Source organism: Vulpes vulpes, chromosome 13 (assembly GCF_048418805.1).
Source record: "Vulpes vulpes isolate BD-2025 chromosome 13, VulVul3, whole genome shotgun sequence".
In the NCBI taxonomy this organism is placed as follows: Eukaryota; Metazoa; Chordata; class Mammalia; order Carnivora; family Canidae; genus Vulpes; species Vulpes vulpes.
This window is the reverse complement of record NC_132792.1, coordinates 406,086-429,125: the sequence shown is the minus strand read 5'-3', so window position 1 is coordinate 429,125 and position 23,040 is coordinate 406,086. Positions and strand designations below refer to the sequence as shown.

Genomic DNA, 23,040 nt, shown 5'->3' with positions numbered 1-23,040 from the left:
TTTCCAATGTTCCAACACTGTACATAAAATTTTTACGTGATTTCTACCTAAAGTCACAAACCCACACCAGCGGGCCAGTTAGACACTTCACATCGGCATCACGAGCTTCCCCGTTACTTCTATCAGCCAAATTCTCTCCAGTGTGAAAAAGCTCAAAATATGAAACACATACAAATTGTTAACAAAAATGGTAATATTTTTAGTTTGATTTTGTTAAATGTCTATGTTAATCCTAAAGCCCCTGGAGTTAGTCTCTTACAGGCTAGGAAGAGTCGTGTCACCTGCGACGTTATATCACCTGGGAACAATCCTCGAGACCACCCTCACTGGTCATGCCAGCTGCAGTCTGGGGTCCCCGAGACCCCGTGGGGCTCGCTGATTCTCTAGAAGGGCCCCCAGAGCTCATGGAGCCGTCGTGCTCAGGGTGACGGCGTACCACAGGGAGAGGACCCAGACCCCCAGCACCCAGGGGAAGGGCGCCCCGGGCAGGGCCCACAGGGTCCAGACCGCCCTCTCCCTGCAGAGTCGTGGGCAGCGTGGGCTCCCCTGGCGGCGCGGTGGCAGCGCGCACCAGTGTGGCCGCCCAGGGAGCCCCCAGCCCCGGTGTCCCAGGTCTTCGTGGGGCTTCCCTCACGTGGACCTGGTCGGCTGCCCGCGTGGCTGACCTCAGCGTCCAGCCCCTCGGGAGGCCGAGCCCATGCCGTGCGGCCCAGAGCCCCAGGGAAGCAAGGACACCGGACTCAGGGCGTCCACGGGCTCGGCGGCGACCCCCCTGCAGCCGAGGGCGGAGGCCGGGCCTCCCTGGGGCAGGGTGAAGTTCACATCCCTCCAAACGGTTTTCCGCGTGGCCTTCTGCCCTCGGGCTGTCCACGGAAGCCCTCCCTACCTCCCTCCTGCTCACCGCCGCACGTGGAGCTGTGATCGCAGTCCCTGTGCAGGTGCCCGTGGCAGCGTGGGGCCTCCTCCCTGGGCGTCTGGGGCCCAAGACTGGGGTACGCCCTTCCTGGCCCTTCGCCTTCCCTCTGGCCTCAGCGGACACAGCCAGGGGCTTTGGAAGCTCTGGATAAACACGGCCCGGCACCCACCACACGTGTATGTTTGTGGGCCTCTTTGTCACGCGGCTCGGCCCCGCGCGGATTCGCGCACCTTCCAAGCTGGGTTCCGGGCCGGCCCTTGCGGGGTGCTGCAGTCTCCCCAGCACCAGGCTGAGGGCCCACTCCCGAGAGCACATTCGTGGGACAAGCAAGGCCTCCGTCTCAGCCGAGGCCCCAGGGGACGACCGGAGTAGCAGCCCGAGCGCCCACCCAGCCTGGCGTCCTGCCCGCAGACCCTGGGCCAGCCCTCGGGCAGACGTGGTTTTATAGAAGCGGCAGCCCTGAGGCTTGAGCCTCATCCTTGGCAGCCCCGCACCCAGCTGGGTCTGCAGGGTGAGCCCCTCGGGCTTCCGGACACCCCGTCTCCAGTCCAGCTTCCAAGGGAGGCAAGCAGGGCCCCTCCCTGTGCCTCAGTTTCCCCATGCACTAGGCAAGAGAGGAGGCAGGGTGGTCCGCGATGCGCATGGGCGGGATGGGGAGGGGTGAGGCGGCCTGGGGGAGGGGGCACATCCTGTCCCGGGGCTTGGCTGGGTCTGGGCCCCTCCACCCCGCCCCGCCCCGCCCCGCCCCCGCCCTCCTCTAGGACACAGAGGCAGCGTCTCCAATTACTCCAAGTGCTGGGTTAGTCTGTCTCACCATCATCCAATTACAGGGAGTAACTTTTTTATTATTAAAAAGAAAAAGCACCTACAGCTTCCAGCCTTTGATGCGAGCTGTAGTATTTCTCCCGGAGGAATCTCTGCCTCTCAGGCATCGCCACGGGGCCCCAGCCTCCAGTTGCCGTCAACTTCCTTTCCCCATTCTTTCCGAGCTTCCATTATTGAAAAGACATAAAAGGGAAGAATAGGGAAGAGGCTCCTTTTCACCACGGAGCCCCTGGCTCAGGGCCGCCAGCCCCACGCGGAGGGTGACGACATTTCCTCGTGGCAGGTGTTTCTTTCTGCTCCGGCTCCCTTCCTGCCCCCACAGGCCTCCCTCTGCGCCCGCAGCCCCCGCCCTCCGCCGTGACCCTGCAGCGAGGCTCCAGCAGGAGGAGCAGCCCCCCCCAGCCTGGGCTGGACTCGCACTGCCTGCACCTGGCCTCGCCACCTGGCCCCGCACCCCATGGAGCAGGGCAGCCCCTCTGGAGGGGAGGACCTACGCTGGGTAGGTGACGAGCACTGCCTGTGACTGCGGCACTTGTATTGGTCAGTTGGACACGTCGGCCTCGCTAGGGGACCGTCCCCAGACATTCAGTCGAACCCTAATGTAGACATTGCTTGGAAGGCCTCTGGCAGGTGACACTGAAGTCCATAGTCAGTGGACTTTAAGTAAGGAAGATCCCCGAGGGCATCTGGGTGGGCCTGGCTTAATCAGCCGACGGGCCTAACTGCGGAGCTGAGCCGTCCTTGCCCGGGAAGAAGAGATCCCACAGCAGCTCCGCCTGACCCCGGGCTTCCCCGCCAGGGGAACTGCCCCGCCACTGAGCAAGCAAGTTCCTGTGACCAACGGCTCACTGTCCGTCTCCACTGGGCCTGCTTCTCCTGGAACACTGGCTGGTCCAGGGGTTCGAGCCCCCTCCGGGCTAGCTCTCCCCTCTCCCGGCCCTTGCGGCTCCACGGAAGCAGATGAGGCCGACCACCCACCGGGCACGAGATGGCCCTCGTCTCTCGGTCCTTGGACCCACACGTGGATTTATACTAGTGATGGTTTGCTCATTTGGCAGATGAGGAAACAGGCTTGGGAAGAACGAGCTTATGCCCCAGGACTCGTCAGGGTCACCTCCCAGCGGGGATCTTGCCTTGCCTGGGTCTCCAGGGCTCGAGGCCAGAGAAGACCCCCAGGCAGAAGCCCTCAGAGCTCTCAGGACACCCTTGCGCCCCAGCAGGCGGCGGGCGGGGGATGTTGGGGGGCCATCCTCAGCGCAGCCGGAAGGTCTCCACCTGTCCCTCCCAGTGCCGCCTGGCTCAGGCCAGGAGGCCACGGGGCACTGGCTTCCATGAGGGGAGCCCCGAAGGCCCTTCTACCCCGAGGATCCAGGACCCCAACCAACTGGCCTGTGGGGTGATGGGGCTGTGCTCCCCCGGCCCCCAAGACCCTGCAGTCTGTCCTCACGGGGCTTCCAGGGGCCCACCACCCTGAGCTGCCTCCCTCTGCAGCTCGGTGCCAGTCACCCCATGCCAGCAGACAGACAGCAGCACACGCCGAGAAGTTTCATTGTTTTATTAACAAAATCTTACAAAAGAGTCTGTCTTCAGGTAAGGTGGCAGGGGTACACACGGCCTGGCCTGACCCGCTGGGGACGGGGGGTGGGGGGGACCGGCCACCGTCTTGAGGACCCCAGGGCCTCCCTGCAGCCTATGCCAGCCTGTGAGTACGGGTTATGGCTTATGTGCAAAAATAAAATCTGGGGGGGAGGCTGGCAGGGGTGCAGGATGGAGGGGTTGACAGTCACCCGGAATCTGGGAACCCCCTTTGGGCAGGCAGAAACGAGAACCCCCAGCCAGGGCCTGCTCGGGCTGCAGACACACGAGTGGCCGGCCAGCACCGGGGTGTGGGTGCCGGGAGGGGTGGGGGTCCGTGCCCGGGGCTCAGTGGGGCCTGGCAGAGAGCCTGCTAAGCCCCAGGGTGAGGCTCCTGTGATCTCCTGGGGCGGGGGAGCCTGGGCCTGCGGGTGGGGCTGGGGCTGTGGCCTCAGCCTCAGAGCTCCTGGAAAGCTCTGGCAGGAGGGGGCGGCCACCATTCGGTGGCGGGGGTCCTGGGCTGGAGCGAGACGGGGCCCAAGGAGCAGACCCCGACGCCAGCCACAGGGGCCCTGGGGGCGGGCGGGCGGGCTGGTGGCCAGCGGGGCAGGCCTCGTGGCAGCCCCGGCCCTCACGCTGGCCCGTCTTCGTCAGCAGCCCGCTGCCAGGCCCACCCTCTCGCCGACCTCAATGTCCCCTCATCTCCTGTCTCCTCGGTGCGGGCAGCTCGCAGGAGGAGGGGGGCAGCTCCAGGCACAGCAGCAAAGGCTCTGCGGGAGCCTGAGACCTGAGGGAAAGACGCAAGGAGGTCAGGGGGGTCAGGGCCAGGCCGGAGGCGGGAGGGGCCGCACGGGGGGCTGTGGGGTGGGCGTGATGGGCTGTGGCCCCCGTGATGGGCCGCCTCTTGGCTTGCCCGGGCCGAGCGCTGTCTGCATGGGGGGGGGAGCTGGGATCCTGGGGGAGCAGGGGGGCCAGCTGAGGGTCAGGGTCTCCGTGGAGAGACAGCCACGTACCTGTCGTCACCCTCCTGGCTCCTCAGCTGAGTTTGAGGACTGGGGCCCTGTGGGACCCTCCGCCTGCCGGGGGTGAGTCATCGCGCCCAGCCCATCCTTTTCCAGGCTGGTGTGAATCACTGGTGCTGAGGAGAGAGAGTGCACGGGGTCATGTGAGAGCCGCACCCAGCCCAGCCGATCTCCCCGAAACCTGGGGTCTGGCTCCCCCCACCACTCCCCATCCCTGCAGCCCCCCCCATCTCTGCAGCTAACCTGCCAGGGATGTCTCTGGGCCTGGGGGGGGCTCACCTGGAGAGCGGACCTGGCCCGGGCCCTCCCTGACCCGCAGTGCCCCCTGGCGGCCGTGCCCGGGGCAGAGCCTCACCTGAGGGGCCAGGAGGCACCAGGACGCCAGGTCTGCGGAGGCTGCGGTGCTGCCGCGCTGCGTCTGCGGCTCCGGGTCTGAGGCTGCGGCTCGGGGCCAGCAGGAGGGAGCCGCGCTGCCTGAGGCTGGCCGGATGCCCTGGGCGGCGGCGATAGAGCGCCAGCCGGCGGCAGCAACTGCCAGGAGGAGGCGGCGCCCCAAGCCAAGGTTCCCGTGGTGCTGTCTCAGCTTCTGCTCTGGGGCGTCCCCTGGGCGTGGTGCTCACTGGCCTGCGCCATCTGGACACTTGATTCCTGAGTGCCCAGAGGGCCCGGGCGTTGAGCAGAATAACGAAGCTGGGAGGGCCGGTCGTGGCCTGAGGGTGTGCGGGGTGGGGTCAGAGGCCAGGAGAGACAGACAGAGGGAGGGGGCCGGGGGCCCGCGGCCCTTCGGCGTTTGGGGGATTGTGCCCACAGCTGGATGACATGTGTCTGTGTGAGGCTGGGAAGCTGAGGTGGGGGGCCCAGCCGGATGAGGATGAGGGGCTCCCCCGTGCAGGAGTCAGCCCAGCTTCAAAGTCCTGGTCGGCAAAGGCCACAGGTGGGGTGTGGTGGGCAGCTGGGGCCCGGGCTGGCCTCTATTCGGGCTGGGTCCGGTCACTGGCTACAGACTCGCTGGTGAGGGCTGGCGTGAGGGCCTCGGCCTCGTCCTCGGCGGGGAGGCGGGGGCCCGCGGGCTCGGCCGCCTGCTCCAGGCCGTCCTGCACTTCCATGCCCCTCTGGATGAGCTGCTCCAGGGTCTTGGGCAGCGGGTGGCGCAGGAAGCGCTTGAGTTTGGGCTGCAGGGTGCCCACCACGTACTGGATGATCTCCTCCTCCTCGGCGTCCACGTAGAGCGTCTGGTACAGGTCCCGCTTGCGCCACAGGAACTGGTCCAGCGGCTCCCCCTGCTTCTGCGGCAGGTCCAGCTCGCGCTGGATGGCCTCCCGGGACAGCGTGCCCTCGCTGTACTGCAGGAACTCTTTCTTGAACTCCACCCAGTTCTTCACGGAGCCCTGCTTGAACTCCCACCACTTCTTGGCCGGCCCGTTCATGTGGTTCTGGATCTGTGACAGCCAGTACTCCTCGGAGCCGCCCACCTGTCGCAGGTACTCCTCCAGGTGGCTGAGGAACTCCCTGGGATCCTCGAAGATCTGCGTGTCCACACCGGGGCTGGGCTGCCCGTCCTCACCGGGGCCCCAGGGCGGGTACTGCTGGGCCTCGGCGGGCTCCTGGCCGGGCAGCTCCCCGGCGGCGGGCGGCGGGGTGATGGCGTAGGGGCTGACCGTGTAGTCGTAGCCGTCGGCCTCCTGGCAGTAGCCCTCGGGCCCCCCGACGCCCACCGAGACGGTGTGTCGGGCCGGCTCGTTGCCCACGGGGTACTTGCCGCCCATGGACTCCAGGCGGTCGGCCCACCTCTCCAGCCGGTAGAAGACCTCCCGCCACACGTGCATCTCCCGCTTGACCCAGCGCTCCAGGTTGGCGATGGTCTCCTGGCAGCGGCACAGGCAGGCCTTGATGGACTTCCTCCAGCGCTGCGAGTCGCCGCTGGGCACGTAGCCGTCCAGGTTGCTCTCCAGCTTCCCCACCGACCTGTGCAACCCCTTCAGCTCCCGCTCCACCTGCTTGGACACCTCGGTCAGCAGGTGCCGGTGGGTCCTGCGCACGTGCTCCAGCATCTCGGCCCGGCACTTACCGATCTGCAGGATCACGTTGGGCTTGGCCGCCGGCCCGCCCCGCGGCCCGGGGTAGGCGTGGAGGCCGCCGCTCGTCATGTGGTCCAGCTCCATCTGTGCGCAGGTGGCCGGGCGCTCGGACGGGCGGGAAACGGCTGCGAAGGGCTCCCGGGCGGGCTGCGGTGGGGCCGGGGCGGTCCCTTCGGTGCCCGCGGCGCTGCGGCAGCGGAGGAGCGCGGAGGAGCGCGGAGGAGCGCGGAGGAGCGGGGAGCGGGGAGCAGCGCGGAGCAGCGCGGAGGAGCGGAGGAGCGGAGCTGCCCGCAGGAGCCGAGAGCCGCGGCGCCGAGCTCTGCGCCCTGCCGCGGCCGCCGGCTCTTTATGCGGCAGCGCGGCCGTGGGCGGCCCCTCGCCGAGCCCCCACTCCCATTGGCCCCGGCCCGGCTCCCCGCCCCGCGCGCCCCGCCCCCCGCGCCCGCCCGCGCCCGGCGCCCGGGAGGACCCACCCCCTGCACGCGCCGGCGGCCCGGGTGACTAATCGCCCGCGGGCTCCCGCGCCCCCTCCCCGGCGCGCTCGGCCTGCGGGGCGAGGGCCGGTGCCGGACCCGCGACCCCCCAAAGCGCAGGGGCGCGCCCGGGCGCGCAGGGAGGTCTGGAGCGAGCCCCTCCCGCAGGGCCTGCGCGCTCCGCGGCCGCCGTCCTCGCTGCGGGCCGGGGGGGGGGGGGGGGGGGCTCGACCCCGCCCTCCCGGGCCCTCGCTGCCCCCGCCCCCCCCCCCCGGGCGGCGTGGCCGGACGTTCAGCCACGGAGGAGCCCCGGCGACCCCCGACGGCCCTGCAGACCCCTCCCCGGAGCTGAAGGCTTCAGGGAGCCTCCCCGTGCCCGGAGAGTGCAAGCACGCCCAGGTGTCAGGTGTGAGTTCCCAGGTGTGGCCTCGGGCTCCTGCCCACCCCTGCCTGGGGGCTCTGGGTCCGGGCGCCGCGCCCCCCTCCTGGGTGTGAGGGACGGACTCCCCGGCCCGGCAGGGGTGCGGATGTGTGACACCATGTGACACCAGTGTGGCGATGGCTGGACAGGACTGCCCGGTGCCCCCCGCCCACGTCTTTGGTGAGACCCAAGATTTCTCCATGTGATGCCTCCAGGGAAAGGTGGCAGTGGAGGGAGGGCATGGGGAGGAGATGACGGGTACTGATCCCTGAACCTCGCAGGTCACAGAGGGAACCAAGAAGCTCCAAGACTTCTGAGAGGATGGAAGAGGGTTGGGGGGAGGAGGGGAGGGAGGAGGAGGAAGGAAGGAGAAGGAGGAGGAGGGGAAGGAGGGCCGAGGGGGAAGGAAGGAGGAGGGGAAGGAAGGAGGAGGGGAAGGAGGGAGAAGGAGGAGGGGAGGGAGGAGGAGGGGGAGGGGGAAGGAAGGAGAAGGAGGAGGCGGTGGCGGATGGAAGGGGTGCTGGCAGCCTTATGCAGTCAGGAGAGGCAGAGAAAAGCAAAATGCCATATAAGGAATGGGGCTCCGGAAGCTGAGATTCCCTCGGGAGGGAGGCCCCTTCTGCCTCCCTGGCAACAGTGGTGGGGGAGGGACATCCTTTCTGGGTTACCCCAGGATGGATGGTTCTGGGCCCTGGGTCCTCTGATGTTATGGGGGCACAGTAACACACTGCCCAAAGCCCTGGGCACACAGACCCGCAACCATGAGCCAAGACGCCCTAGCCCCTCCTGTCAGCTTCCCACCCCCTCCGTCAGCCACACACGGCACACTCATGGGCTCCTCTCCTACCCCCACCCCCAGGCACACTCATGGGCTCCTCTCCTACCCCCACCCCCAGGCACACTCATGGGCTCCTCTCCTACCCCCACCCCCAGGCACACTCATGGGCTCCTCTCCTACCCCCACCCCCAGGCACACTCATCCCCCCCCACCCAGCCATCCCCCAGGCACACTCATACCCCCACCTGTCCCCATCCGTGTCCAGCCCCACTCTGTCTGATTCACACAGTCTCTGGAATCCCCACTCCCAGCTCCCCCACTAGGCCCTGCTCCCTGCTCCCCTAGAAGCCCTCCTCCCCACCGCAGAACCAATCTCTTTCCCCCACTCTAAGCTTCCACCCCTACTTGGGGGGAAATGTCTTTCTGGCAAAAACTTGCCCCAAATCGCTCTCCTGGCATTTCTAATTAAAGGCGAGTGGGTGGGCAGAAAGGGAGGCGGAGGGGCAGCACGGAGTAGGGAGGGGAGGGGGAGCCAGGCAGAGAAGCTGCGAGAACAGGAATCCCGGAGCTGCCCAGCCCAGGCTGCGTTCCTGAGAGCAGGAGGAGGCAGCGGGCACAAGGCCTGCTTGTGCCCGGTGTGAGGAGTGTGAGTCTGTGTGGTGGGGAGCTTGGGGCCGCGTGTAGCTCTGAGTCCGTGTCCACGTCGGGGTGAGCTCGGGCTTGTGTCAGGGCCGTTGTCAAGGAGGACCCCTCATAAGCCCGCTGTGCAGGGACCGCTCACGTGCCTCTGTGTGCGCCTGTGTGCTGGGAGGGCCAGAGAGCCTGCACTTGAGTGACCAGCGGCTTGCAAAGACCACGTGAGCCCCAAGGGTGACCCTCAGGCCCGGTCCCGATCAGCTGGGGGCCCGGGCGCACCCCTCCGGGTCTCAGGCCCGCAGTGACCTCCAGCCCCGACTCCGCCCCAGCCCGCAGGGCTTCCTGGAGGAGGGAGCCCAGGCGGGACCCAGAGGGTCGGGAGGGGTTGACCAGACCCCAAGAAGCAGTGAAGCCCTAGAGGGGCTGGGGCCGCGTGAGCATCCCCTTTGTGGGGGGACCCGGCTGGGGGACAAGATCTCAGACCCGAACCCCTTGGGACCCCCTCCCCCGTGGCCAGACCAGCCTGACGTGGGCATGAGGGAGCAGGGTCCAGCGGGAGGGGGTGCTGGTGGGTCACGCGGAGACCTGGCAGGACCAGCACGGAGGCTGCGCAGTGCTGGCCGTCACAGGTGACAGGCGACAGCCTCTGCTCGGGAACACTTAATCGCTGCCCAATTATCGCCCCAGAAGCCCTCGGCAAACCCCCGCACTGGAGCCTTGGGCTCCATTCTTCTGCTGCCTCCGGAGAAGAGGTCAGGCGGGCTCCCCGCGGCCCGGGAGGGGGGGTTCTGGCCCGCCCTCCGCTGTGCCCCCATCCCCACAAGCAGGGGTGAAGGCGCAGAGTGCCGGCCTCCTGCCCCCGGCCCTCCCCCGCCTCACCCAGAGCAGGCCGCTCAGGGCTGCAGGGGCGGGGGAAGGGGGGGCTATGCAGCAGGGGGAGCCTGGGGCTTTCTCCCCGCTTAGAGCCCAGCTGCTCAGCTGCTCCTAGGGCCTGCCTTGGGAGGAGGGGGCTCTGTGGGCAGGGAGGGCAGGCCAGAGTGACCACTCGGTGGGGGGCGTGTGTGGCCAACGCTAGGATTCAGGCAGCAACACCCCGCTCCATCCCCTCCGGGGTGCCGGCTCCCAGACCCCAGGAGCTGATCTGTGATGCTCAGAGGCCTGTTTGGAGATGGGGCCTCCCTCCCCAATCCACGCCCCCCACCGCACCCTAAACAGACCCTGGGCCTGCGCAGGGCCTACCTTCCCCTGGCCGCTCCGTGACCCCGTCCCTTCTGGCAGCCTCGCACCTGCCCCTGGGGACCCCGAGGTGCAGGCTCCCTGGCCCCACTGCCTGGCCCCCAGGTGTGCTGCGGGTAATGCTCACCCGGGTAATGGTGCCCGGTGGACTCGCAGGCCTTGGGCTTTCCAGACTTCCCCTGTTGGCACCGGGCTTCCCTCGCAGCTAACCGCCCGGGAAATCTCCCGGGGTTGTCGCCCGTAACACCACTTAGCACCCAGGGCGTGAGCACAGGCTCCTCCGGGGGGTGCAGGGCTCCGTGGCCACCGCAGACACGGGGACTCGCCTGGCCCTTCCTGCCCAGCCTCAGCCCTTGCTCACAGCCTCCACCCTGTGGGGCCCCACGCCACTGCCACCACCACCGCTGGAGCTGGGGAGCCAAGGGCGAGGCCACCCGGATCCCCGGTGACCCCCAGGCCTAGTCCCCTCCCCACGGCTCTGCTTTGCCACTTGCTGGCTCTGTCTTCGGAGGCAGCAGTGGGGCCGGGGTGGCTGCCCGGGGCGGCTGCACAGGCCCCAGTGATGCGGGGAGAGCAGCTGGCACAGGGCCTGGGATCTGAGCCCTGGCAGCTGGAGGACCCCTGGGCCCTCCGGGTGGCCCTGCCCCAGCCCGCCCCCCCACCGCAGGGCCTCCCTGCTGCCCACCCTCCTCAGGGCCTCCTGCGGGAGGAGCTGGGCCACAGGAAGCCCGGGGAGCCAGGGCCGGGCTTGGGATACAGTGGGTTAGAGGTGACATTGGGCCCAAGGGCAAAGAGGAAGAAGGGACAGGTGGGGCGGGGAGGGGGGCAGAGAGCTGGAGACGCCAGGAGATTGGGAGAGACAAGGGCACCCGTTCATGTCTCAAGGGGACACCCTCGCCCTGTTTTTACAGAGATTCCAAGAGGTGGGGGGCCCTGCCCTGGGGCCTTTCAGCTGGCAAGTGAGAGGGTGGGGGTCCCTGGGCCACACCTGTCTGCTGCACCTGCCAGAGACCCCTGGGCGGCCAGGGTGGGAGGCAGGGGCGGCAGGAGCCCCGTCAGTCAGCACCAGGCGCACATTGTTGAGACACCTGAGATGGGGGGCTGAGCGCTGGCGTGGGGGGCCCCTTGGGAGGCAGAGGTGCTGGGAGGGGGGCTCCGAGTGAGCACCCGGAGCTGAGGCGACATCTTCCCAGTCCTTCCCCCCACCCCGAACTTCCTCTGTCTCAGGCTTGGCACAGGGAGTGCGCTGCGTCCTGTCCCTGGAACAGGCAGCCTGTTCGTTCTGGGCCCCCACACACCAGACCCTCTCCCCGCTCCCTCCTTCCTGCCTCCTGCCTCAGCGCCTCCCTCCCCACCCGGCCTCCAAGGAAAGTTTTGTATTTTTCCGAGGAGGCTGGCACAGAGGTGCCGGAGCCGCTCCTGGGCGCTGCAGGCGGCCCCGCTGGGTGGGGAGGCCGGGCCCCGGGCCCCAGAGGCCAGCCTCGCCACCACCCTCAGCCAGTGCAGAAGGGGGAAACTGAGACCCGGGCGGGGCGAGCCAGGCACCCCTCGCATGCAGGCCGTGTGTGCGGAGACCTGCAGGCCCCTGCTGCACCCGGGAGCTCAGTGCGCGCCCTGTGCAACTGCGCCTGGGCCCCTCGGCCCTGCCCCTTCTGGGCATCCACATCCCTCCCTGGAAAGAGTCCTGGTCCCGCTCAGCCAGGAGGTGGTCGGTCGGTCGGTCAGTCGAGAACAGTTCCCGAGCCCGACAAGGCAGGCGCCAAGCACGGTGGGTGCAGGGGGTGCACATTGCCCCGTGACGGAGGGGCCTCGCCAGGACCCCCGCACGCCCTGAGGACGGGGCCCCGAGGACGTGGGCTGCTGGCTGGGCCCCTGCTCAGAGGCTCGGGCTCCTCGTGGAGCAGCCCCTCGCCCCCAGGGAGTCGGGCTGGCTCCCCGCTGCCCCAGCAGGAGGGATCCCACTGTGGCCTGGGGCAGGTGTGCAGGGTGGGAACCCCGGGTCAGCGCCTGGCTCCACACTCACTGCTCGCCGTGGGGCCGCCCACGTGGTGTCTGGATCCCAAACGCGCCCCCGCTCGGCAGGTGCCCCTGGCTGAGTGTGAATCGGGCACCTGCGTCCCCGCCCGCTTCTCCCCGAGGCACTGTGTGGCCTCCTGCGGATCCCTTGACCACTGTGGCCCCGGCGTCGTCCTCCTCACGCAATAGGCAGGCTGTACCGAGTGGTGGGTGGTGAGGAGTGGGCTGGACCTCTGCCCTCCCTGCTCGCCCCACCGCGAGTGCCCGACCCCACCCTTGCGCGTCGCCCCTGGTTCGGGTGCCAGGGCCTCTCCGGTTTGAAGAGCTAAGCACAGAAGCTCAGCGCGGCGGGTTTACGTGCTGTGTAAACCTGAGCCCACAGTCACCGCCTCCAGGAAGGCCTCCCAGCAGCCTCCCAGCGGGAGGTTAGAGGTTAACCAGGTCCTTTGTGACCTTGTCCTCCCCCCCACGTGCCATGCTCAGAGCCCCTGAGCGCCACATCTTCCTCTGTGTGTGTCAGTTTACGAATGTTTGTGAACGTGTCTGTGCGCACGCGCATTTGTGTGGTGAGTGTGTACGTGTGTGCGTCGGCGCCCTCCCGATCTGTCCAACCCAGGCAGGCTCTGGCTCCGACTGTGCCAGCCTCTGAGCCGGCTCTGGGCATGCGGAGTGGACCCCACCCACCTGGTCCCTGCCCGGAGGAGCCTGGCCCCCCAGATCCCAAAAGCCCGAATGCTCTGGGGCCGGCCGCCCAGAGGAGAGCTGGGGGTGGGCAGGGGTGCCCTGGCCATGGGGGGGCAGGGGGAGCAGGAGGGGCAGGGCCTGGAGGGGGCATTACGAGAGAGGCGGCAGGTCCTAAGGTGGGGAGACCGGGGCCACCAGCCTGGGTCTGTGGCCTGGAGGGGGGACAGTGAGTCAGGCAGGGGCGGGAGCCGGGGAGCCGCCTGTGGGGGCCGGAGCCCGTGGCCACCCCCTCCTCTCTGCCCCACTGGGCCCCCGGCCAGGCTGTGCCGCCCCCGCCGCCTCCCTGGACGCCCAGGGCCGTCAGATCAGATGGTGCAGCAGAAACCCCCAGCGTGGCCGGCCCCTCAGGACGAGGGGGGACACTGCCAGCTGGCCCTGGCCGGACACCCCCAGAGCTGGGGGTTCAGGACGTCCAGGGAGGGGGTGGCGGCGACTCTCCTGCTGTCCTCTGCATCCCCATTTACACGGCTCCGGCTCGGAGCACCAGCTCCCAGGCACACTTCCGGAGCCGTAGAAGGAGAGGCTGAGAATAGCTCAGTGTGACGCAGCCCGGAGCTTCCCCACGCACGCAGGCCCGCGCTGCGCCTGCACCCGAGAGGGGCCGTCCTGGAGGGACCCCGGCCCCGCACCACCCCCTGCCGGAAATGGCTCGGGGTCCCTTGTGCGCCGTGTCTGCTCTCCCCTTGGGGCTGGGGCCTGGGCCCCCCGATGTCCCGGGCCATCCTGTCCAGGGGAGGCCCTGTCCTGGGGTCTGGACCTGGATGTCCCACCGCCGCCGGCCCGGCCACCCTGCTCGGCTGCAGGCCCCGCAGCGGCCCCGCGCTGGCGTCCGGCATCGTCCCGGCTCCCGCTTCTCGGACGTGGACGCCTCCCTGCCCGCTGCGGGCCTCTTGGGTGCCAGGCGTGAGCCGTGATGATTCTGGGTCCTCGGGGGCCCAGTGTCTGCTGGGCACAGCCCCCCCCCCCGGTCTCCCAGATGGGGCTCATTGTCCCCAGCGGCACTCTCCACAGGGGTGCCTCGATGACATCTGTCCCTAGGGCCCGTCCCCTCTCTGTGGTCTCCAGGCCGCGCTCTACCACAGCCGGCCTACGGTTCTTACTAACTTTGAACAAAAGGCCCCCATTTCTGTTTTGCTGTGGACCCCACGAGCCAGTGCCACCTGCCGGGGTCCTTCCCTGTCCCAGGGGTGGGGGTCCACTGTCCTGTGATCTCTCTGGACAGAGTGTGGACGCAGAGATCAGATCACGTAGGAGAAAGGGGACCCCACTGCATGCTGAGCATCTCCCCGAAGCTTGGGCTAGCTGGGCGGTGGGGGGTGCTGGGGATCCTGCCCAGGGAGCCCGCAGCCCCTGTCCTACCCTGTCCACCACCGTCCACCACTGTGCAGCGTGGGACTGAGCTACTCCAGACGCCCCCTGAGCCTTGGCCTCTTTAGCTGCGGGGGGTGTCGCTCCGCAGAGGCTCACCGTGGCTGATGGACCCCGTGGTGGCTCCGCGGCGCCTGCAGGACCCCTGACCAGCTCGGCCGGCTCACACCCCACATCCCTGGTGCTGCGTTCTTGGTCTTCAGATCCTTGTCCGGGGCAAGCGCCTGACCTGGGAGTTTGGGGGGGGCAGGGTGACAGCGACCTCTGCACGTGACCCCTACTGTTGGGGGTGCTCCGAGGTGGGACATGGCCTCTGTGGCACTGTCCGCCCTACATGCCTCCTCCGGGTTCTGGGACACCTGTCTGTACCCCGCAAGCCAGTGTGGACGGCAGGGCTCGGGTGGGAAGGCCAGGGTGTGACCACTGGGCTCCTGCCGCCGTCCCTGGATGGGACCCGACCTCTGTCCCTTCCTCCCCGCCCAGCCGAGCTCCAGGCTGGCCCCTGAGACCCTGAAACCCCGAGGGTCAGGAATTGCCCAAGGTGGCTGAGGAATGGAGGCACAGCACAGAACAAAAGGCTGTCTGCACCCCGGCCTCCTGTCTGGGCTTCTCCCACTCCGTGGACTCCTCCCAACACACAGCCCCTCTCCCTGGCCAGGGTGGGGGCAGTGGGGGGGCGGCATCTCAGGGGACAGATCCCCAAGACAGGGCCAGGGCGGTGGGGGCGGCGGGGCAGGGGGCTGCCTGCTGTGCACTGGGCTGGGTGAGGCCGCAGAGTGAGGAAGAGCTGGCGCCAGCCATCCCAGGGGGTCAGGGCCACCGCCACCTGCAGAGCAACTGTCCCCTCCCCTCCACGGCAGGTGTCCTGGCGGGGTGTAGTGCTTGTCCCTTACCTGGCGGTGAGGGGGCTCTGGGACCCACCAGGTCTCCCGTGGAGGCAGGGGTGGGCTCCAGGGCTCCTCCCATCGCAGCGCTCTCTCCCGCACCCGTGGCCCTGCCCTCTGCTCTGTCCTCTGCCCCTGACCCACCGGTGGCCTCCTAGGCCCGTCCAAGGCCCGGGCGCCACCTGCCGGCTGCGTGCCCACCTAGCGCTTTCTCTGGCCTCCCGTCCCCCCTCCCCGCCCCCCTCTCCTCTGCTCCGCTTCAATTTCCCTGTGTCCCTGCCTGATGTCCCCTGCCCTGACCCCTCCGCCCTCACTGCAGACGGCGGTCACTGTGGCCACTTCCCTCGCTGCCCCCAGGAGGAGGTCAGGCCCCCCCTGTGTGGGGCTGGGGCTGGGGCTGGGGACACACCGCCAGGTGAGAGACGAGAGGAGCAGCTTGCGGAGGGTCCTGGATCTGGCCTCTGGGGGCAGTTGTCTGCCCCCCAAGCCTGGAGCTCAGGGCGAGAGTACAGGGCCCCTGAGGGTGCGCCGGACCCACTGCAGCTTCAGCTCCCCACACCCACACCCAGACGTGCCCCCTGGAGCTGAGAAAGAGGCCCCTTGTGCCCAGCAGGCCCCCAGACCAGTGCTGTGAGGGCCCAGGACACACCCCCTTCACCTTCAAAACCTCAGCTGAAGCCGCAGCTTCCTCCTCCCGCCCAAGGACAGTGGTGGGGGACACCGCGGCCCTGGGAGGTGCCAGCCAGGCCCTCGCCTCCCTCTCCACCGAGGGATGCTCACCCGCCGACCCCGGACCCCTCAGGCTGTCCTCAGGGCCCCTGGAGCCTCCACAGGTGGGGCTGGGGTCCTGGCTCCTTCAGACCCGGATCCAGGCAGGGCCGGGAATCCGGGGAGCCTCCGGGAGGAAGTCAGGACCCAGACCCTGGGGCAGCCGGGCTGGGCACAGGGCAGACAAGGGGCTCCCCTCCCCAGGCGCCCCCTCGACGCCACCCAGGCCAGAGATGGTGGCAGAGGCTTCGACGGGGACTTCCGGCGGACCTGCCCCGGTTCCATAGCAGGCGCAGCTCAGGAGCTGCCAGTGCCCTGCCCGCCGCCCACCCGCAGCCGAGGGGAGCCACCGCGAGGGAAGCACAGTCCCAGTCCCGGCCTGAGAGACGCTGCTTTTTTCTACATAAGAATGAAATGCCGCGACAGGAGCCTACAAAGACCTCCGTGTCCTGTTGAGAGTGAACCCCGACGGGAAGGACAGGGGTCTGGAGAGCCAGCCCACGGCCCCAGGCTCAGGCTGCCCCTGGTAGGAGCAGTGGGGCCGCTCCCCGGTGCCGCGCTCAGCAAGGAGGCGCTCCCATACACCCGCTGCCACGGGGCCCAGGGCTGCGCCGCAGCCTCCCTGGAGGACAAACTTACCAGAATGAAAATAACTTCCCCTGCCAGCCCACATCCGGGGCAGGAGTGCGGGGCAGGGCAAGGCTTGAATCTGCAGACAGTCATCTGGGCCAGCCCTGGAAAAAGTTCTCGGTCCGCTCAGCCCCAGAGCCTGATCTCACTGTTACCATCCTTGGCCCCACCCTTGGCATTCACCTGGCCAACGTCCTCGTCACTTCCACCAACACCAAATGCCAGTCATCGATGCCATCATCCCCAGTTCCAGCACTCCTTCACCATGTCACTGACAGCACAATCATCATCACCATCATCACCATCGCCACCACCACCATCATCACCACCGCCACCATCACCACCATGACCATCACCACCACCACCACCACCACCACCATCATCCTCACCATCATCACCATGACCATCGCCATCCCAACCACCACCACCACCATCCTCACCATCACCATCACCACCATGACCATCACCATCATCATCACCACCACTATCATGATCATCTCTATCATTACTACAGTATCATCATATCACAAATAACCTCCCCACATTGTGGCCACATTCTTCTTATCATGATGATGTGATCATCATCGCCCTTTATGATTACCTTTCCCATGATCATTATTGTCAGTAACACCATCCTCATTGCCATCGCTTGCATCTTTACTGTCACCATCACCATCATGACCATCATGACAACCACTTTCATCACCAATACTCCAGATACCCAACGGCTCATCCATTTTGGCCTTATCTAGGTAACTATGAACCCCACAATCATAGTGAATCCTTCTTCCATCCTTCCATCTACCACCTAACCTTCCAGTCTTCCATCTCCCAAGACCTTCCCCACCCGGCTTCTGTCCACCCATCTCTTCAAGCTTTGAGGTGCAAGGATGGTTAAGACCAAGCCACAGTCCCCACAGAGTTCAAAGTATGCAGGCCTCTGGGGCACAGTCCATGAGGGGCTAAAAGTGTGCATCAGGGCTCATGGGACCAGAGGAAGAACCATTGGTCTTCTGGGGCAGAGCGCAGGACAGCTACTAAGGAGTGGGTGGACGGACGGTGAATGTGGCTGAGCGTGGGCATCTGTGTGAGCCTGGGAGTGTCTGTCCATCCAGACAAGGGTCAAGAGGCTCTGCAGGGAGCCCCAGACCTGGGAGGTCTAAGGTTCGCAGAGAGCACAGCTCCTGTGTCCTGCCCTCAGTGACAAGCTGACTCCTTACCAACTCCTCCTTTGTGTGTCAAAGGGCCTCCCCATTTACCCATCTGTTCTATTCAATTCTTTATCGGTGACATGCTTTGGCCATACAGGGCGTTGGGAAAGTGCGCAAGTGACTCATCACCTCTGCTCTGGAGGCATCTGGGCTTGCTCACAGGTGGCTCTCACCCGTGGTGGGAATGCTGAGGGCTGCAGAGGTCCAGGGGTTCAGATGGCTCGGCCCTGGGGCAGGCAAACATCCAAGAACAGGGATCTCCGGGAAGGCCAAGCCTGTGGGGGGCCACCCAGCCACCTCACGGGGAGAAGGACTGTGGTCTGGCAGGTACCCCACAGTGGGCCGAACCCCACCAGCCCAAGCATCCCTCTGCCTGGCCGGCAGCGCTCCCACAGCGCCACCCCGCTCCCCCAGACCAGCTCCGGCACCCAGAACCGTAGGCCTGGCCCCTGCGCCTGCATCTGTGCTCCCTACGCAGCGAGGCTGCCAGCACACAGGAGCCCTGGGGGTGGTTATCTGCTGAATCACCGCAGAGATGTCACTGAGCCCCGGCGCCCAGCTGCAATCCAGGTTGGGAGACAAAGCTCCCACCTCCAGCTCCCCGTGCTCGCTCTCTCTCTCTCTCTCTCTCTCTCTCTCCCCTGAGCCCCTCCCCAGAAGAGCCTGGCCCAACCCCAGCAGGAAAAGGAGGCTGAACCAGGGTCTTCAAGCATGTGGGCCAAGGTTTTTCCATCCAGGGCCTGGCTGGATGGCACCTCCCCTACGCCGTCTGAGTGACAGGGCCTTCAGCCGAGCCCTGGGCAGAGCAAACCTGGCCACGCGCATAGCTGTGAGCAGCCCAGGGAGCCGCCCGGTCCCCCAACAGCACTCCACCACTGTCAGGGGCCCGTCTCGGCACCCATGGGCTTGGACACCAAGGGCCCACCTCTGGGAGTGGCTGAGGGTGGCCATGGCCTCCGGTCAGCTTCCTGGGAGCAGCGCCCAACATCTGTTCCAGCGGTTCACCGAGGGGGGCTCTCAGGAGAGCCTGGGAGGGCACAGCTCAAGTCCAGCCTCAGCAGCCCCAGCGGAGCTCCAAAGGGTGGCTCCCGGAGCCAGTCAGTGGCCGCCGTCGGCCTAGAGGGGGTCCCTCACCACCGAGGGCAGTTCTCCAAAGGAGGGGCTTTGTGATTGTTCCCAGCCAGCACTCACAGCAGCTGGGGCGGCACCCCAAGTGAAGGGGTCTGGGTGGGCCCGACAGATGGGGCATGTGATTTATGTCTGCGGTGCCACGAGCTGCCCAGAGCTCAGCAGCTTCAAGCAGCAATCCCTGTATTTCCTCTCGGCGTCCAAGGGGCAGGAACGTGGAGGGCCTGGGCTCACACGGGGCTCTGCTCAGGGCCCCAGGAGGCTGGTGCCCGCATCACCTGAGGGATGAACCCAGGACCTGTCTGCTCCTGAGCCCCATGCGTGGCTGCCGGTAGGAGGCTCCAGCTTCTCCCTGGTTGTTGGTCAGGCTGCAGGGCATGCTGCTTAGGGGGGCAGGAAAAGGAGAGTCAGGGAGAGAGCCCTTAAGTGGGATCTGGGCTCCTCTAGACGCGGCCCTACCCCCTCCTGGATGCTGGCCCCCCCACAATGGCCCCCCGTTCCCTCCCAGGAATTGACCTTTTGCCTTCACCGGGATCTTTTGCCCTCAGTGTCCCCCTGGGAAGCTTGTCCAGGCTCTTTTCTGCACCCCCAGCCCCTGGGCTCAGGCAGGTCTCTCCACAGGCCCCTCCAGGTGGGAGCTGAGTCCTGTGAGCACGGGGCCAGGCAAGGCGCTGAGAGAAGGGAGCTCCTGTCCCCGCAGGGGGCCCCGGCTGGCCCTCTAGGCTCTCCCTCACCCTGGGACCTACAACCTTCTGACTCCCCAGCAACAGGGCATTGACTCCAGCTGGTGACCAGGAAGGGCCAGAGCCCAAGACTCTATGAGGTGGGGGTAAGGCGGGCAGGTAGCCACTGAGGGTGGAGCGGGCACAGAGAGAGCTGGTCCCTGCAGGCCCCTGCCCGCTGTGCCCCCTGGATGTGCTCCAACCTGCGGGGCAGCTCCTCCAGGAGCCACCTGGACTGCTGGGATCGGAACTTGTGGGGAGCCCAGCTCTGACTCCGACACCTCCCCCGGCTCTTCAGTGAGTCAGCTCCATGACCACTCATCCACCCCCACACCCGGGACGGCTACTGTCACCCAGAGGACCTGGAACCGCACTCAAAGTGAGAGTTGTGACAGAGGCGGAGTGGGGGGAGTGTTTTGGCCAAGGAGAGCACTGAGTCACACGTGGGGGAGGAGGCAGGTCAGCACAGGCTCTTGGTTTTTCTAGGTTAAATGTAAAACACATATAGGGGCTCCAGGCTCCCTGGTCTTGTCCTCTTTATAAGCTCAGAAAATACAGGGGCCAGGGTGGGAGCTCAGCCTGTGATGACCTTCAAGGATTAGCATGTGACCAGGGTCAGGGCTCAGGGTGGGTGACCTGGGTCAGGGCTCAGAGTGTGACCAGGGTCAGGGCTCAGGGTGTGACCTGAGTCAGGTTGCAGAGAGTGACCGGGGTCAGGGCTCAGGGTATGACAGAGTCCAGAGAGGTGGGCACACTGACTGGGCATCACACAGGGGGAGGCCCGTGGTCAGGTGGCCTCGGGACCCCTGTGAATCGGGCCCTTGCAGGGCTCCTCCACACACACCTTCCTGGACTGGCCTCGCCCCCTCCAAAGGCCCCTGTACCTGAGGTCTGGTTGGGACCAGAGAGGTGGCAGGGAGCAGCACAGGTCAGGAGGACACAGAAGCCCTGTGACTGGTCTGTGCATGTGCGACCTGCATGGGCAGAAGTGGGCTGTCCCCGTGCCACGGTCCCAGGTGGGGAGTCTGATGTCTGGTTTCCTGCGGCTGAGAGGGCTCCTGACCCGCAGCCACCCTCTAGGCCTGTGTGACCCCGGGCAAGGTGTGTCCTGGTTCCAAAGGGCGCTGGGGGAAGCCACGGCCGGGGTACTGCGGGCAGTAGGGGGGACGGGTCAGGAGGCAGCAGGACAGGACACCTCACAGCCCAGCCCACAGCACGGGCCCCTCTGCAGGCTGTGCCCGTCTGTGGCTGAGGGTGCCCCCTGCGCCCCCCCTGCATCCAGAGTGACAGCAGTGACCCACGAGCAGTCACCCCCCGGGCATCTCCAGGCACCTGCTTTCTGCCTCAGAGGAAAGTGTTCCAGCGGCCCCGTGGCCGAGGCGCCAGCTGTATGCAGGGGGAGCAGAAGGGCCCCCATGCGCCTGGGCCTGGGGTCCAGCCTGGAGGCTCGGCAGGGGGGGCCCCTCCTCAGGCCACAGGGAAAGCCGTCGGCGGGGGTGGGGTGGGGTGGGGGAGGGCCCATGCCTGGTCCCCCTGCCCTTCCCAACATTCCCCGCTTGTGGCTTGGTCTCCCCTTTCTCCTGGAGCATCTTAGAGCGAACCCCACACCCCACATCCTTCTGCCTGTAAATCCATTGTTATGCGTCTGTGAGAAGCCTCTTGGAAACAAAGGGATGTCACTCAGGACGCCAATAACATTTGCCGAGTCCCCGCTAGGATCTGAGCCCCGGCCACTTGGTTTGTCCAGTCCAGGGTGACCAAGGTCCTGCATCGTGTGTGGTTCCTGCTGGGCCACCCTCGCTCTGGGGCCTTGGGGGCCAGCCAGGAGACAGCCCTCCGTCCCGGACGGTGAGACGGATGCCTGCGCCAGGAAACCTGTCACCAGCAGGTGCTGAAAGCCCGAGAGCCACCATTGTGGGGTGGCCAGGGAGGCCTCCGCGGAGGTTCCTGAATGGACTCAGGCTCCGAGGAAAGCACATGCAAAGGGCCTGAGGCAGGAAGGAGCTTGCCATGTTGGAGAAACAGGACAGAGTCCTGGGAGGCGGGGAGGCCTGGAATGTCAGGCAGGAGGTGGGGGGGTCAGTACAAGGTCCTGCCGTGAAGGCCCGTGGGCTGGGGGCAGGTGAGGATGTGCTCTAGCCATCGGGGGGGAAGGGTGGCTGAGCCAGGGCTGGGGAGGGCTACATGGCCATGGCCCAAGTTGACCGTCCCTTCTTTTCTCCATGGATTAGAGGTCCACGATGGGGAGGCTGGCCTTCTTCCCTGGGCGTCCTGTCACCTGAGGCCGGATGTCCCCGCAGAAGGGCCCAGGGCCAGAGGGGCAGGAGCCCAGGCCCCCCTCCTCTGTGGCAACAGCCGGTGGTCAGGCAGGTGACTGAGGCAGAGGGAGGGAGGCAGGCGGGACCCCTGAGCACCTACTGTGTCCCAGGCACTGTCCCAAACCCTGGAGCAAACACAACAGTAAAATCCCATCTCCTTGTATTTCTGCCCATTATCTACCTTTCCCTGGCACTCCTTCCCTGTACACCCAGGGGTCCCTTCCCTGGGGCAAAGTCCCCTCTTCTCTGTGTGCGGGCTCCCTGGGTGGGGGCCAGGCAGCTGGGCGGCACTAAGGGACACCTGCCGTCTACAAGGCTGGCCTGCAAGCTCCTGTTGGGCCCAGGGATCCTGCTTGCTCACTGCCTTCCTCTCAAGGTCTCCATCACTAAGTGGCCTGGACCTCAAATAAGGCAAAGAAGGTTGTGACTGGTGACCACATGGCCTGGTGGCATAGCCCAGCACCTTGTGCTGAAGAGCCCATGCCTGGGCAGAGGGCAGGAGTGGCAGGGTCCCACTCTGTCCCCCACCCAGAGACCCAGAGAGCACAGGATGGCTGGTGGGCTCCAGGTGGGCAGAGGGAGACTTGCCTGTCATTCCTGGAACCCAGACTATTCCAGGGAATGGGCAGGTCCCTGGGAGTGGCCATGGGTGGGTGGATGGGTGAATGGAGGGAGGGAGGATGGTTGAATGGATGGATGGATGGACGGGTGGATGGATGGATGGATGGATGGACGGGTGGATGGATGGACGGTGGATATATGGATGGGTGGGTGGGTGGATGGACGGGTGGATGGATGGTTGGTGGATGGATGGATGGGTAGATGGATGGATGGATGGATGGATGGATGGACGGGTGAATGGATGGATGGTGGATATATGGATGGATGAATGGTGGATGGACAGGTGGATGGATGGACGGGTGGACGGATGGATGGTGGATGGGTGGTGGAGACTGGCATGGTGAAGAACGAGAGCCAGGTCTGTGACGGCAAAGGCTGTGTACTCGTGGCTGCACAGTGAGATTAGGCCAAGGCCTCAAAACATCCAGGCACAAACCCAAAAAAGCAGGGCCGTGTCTAGGAGTGCCACGTCCCTGAACAGCCTGGTCCTCACTCTTGGCTGACACCAGTCCTTTTGGAGTTGCCCCTCACCCTCCTGGGCTCACAGCAAGCACAGGATGAAAAGCCAAGGCCTCTCCCCTCACTGTCTCCCTCTGGCCTGGGAGTCCTGTGCCACAGGGGCCACTGTCACACAGAATCCCGAGAGTCACTACACAGTGGGGCCTATTAG

General features: G+C 66.3%; 1 protein-coding gene across 1 annotated transcript; it reads right to left on the bottom strand.

Annotated features, from left to right (window-relative positions):
• Nucleotides 1–3,281: 3,281 nt before the first annotated feature.
• On the bottom strand, nucleotides 3,282–6,771 carry ARC (activity regulated cytoskeleton associated protein). The gene is made up of 3 exons (XM_025985044.2): nucleotides 4,694–6,771; nucleotides 4,330–4,454; nucleotides 3,282–4,103 (listed from the first exon to the last, which is right to left on the bottom strand). The coding sequence occupies exon 1, from the start codon at nucleotides 6,498–6,500 to the stop codon at nucleotides 5,310–5,312; it is 1,191 nt and encodes a 396-aa protein (XP_025840829.1). The 5' UTR covers nucleotides 6,501–6,771; the 3' UTR covers nucleotides 3,282–4,103; nucleotides 4,330–4,454; nucleotides 4,694–5,309.
• Between the last annotated feature and the right edge of the window lie 16,269 nt (nucleotides 6,772–23,040).

What these genes read in the sequence shown, in the direction of transcription:
- ARC (XM_025985044.2), bottom strand. Translation starts at nt 6,500, where the DNA reads ATGGAGCTGGACCACATGACGAGCGGCGGCCTCCACGCCTACCCCGGG.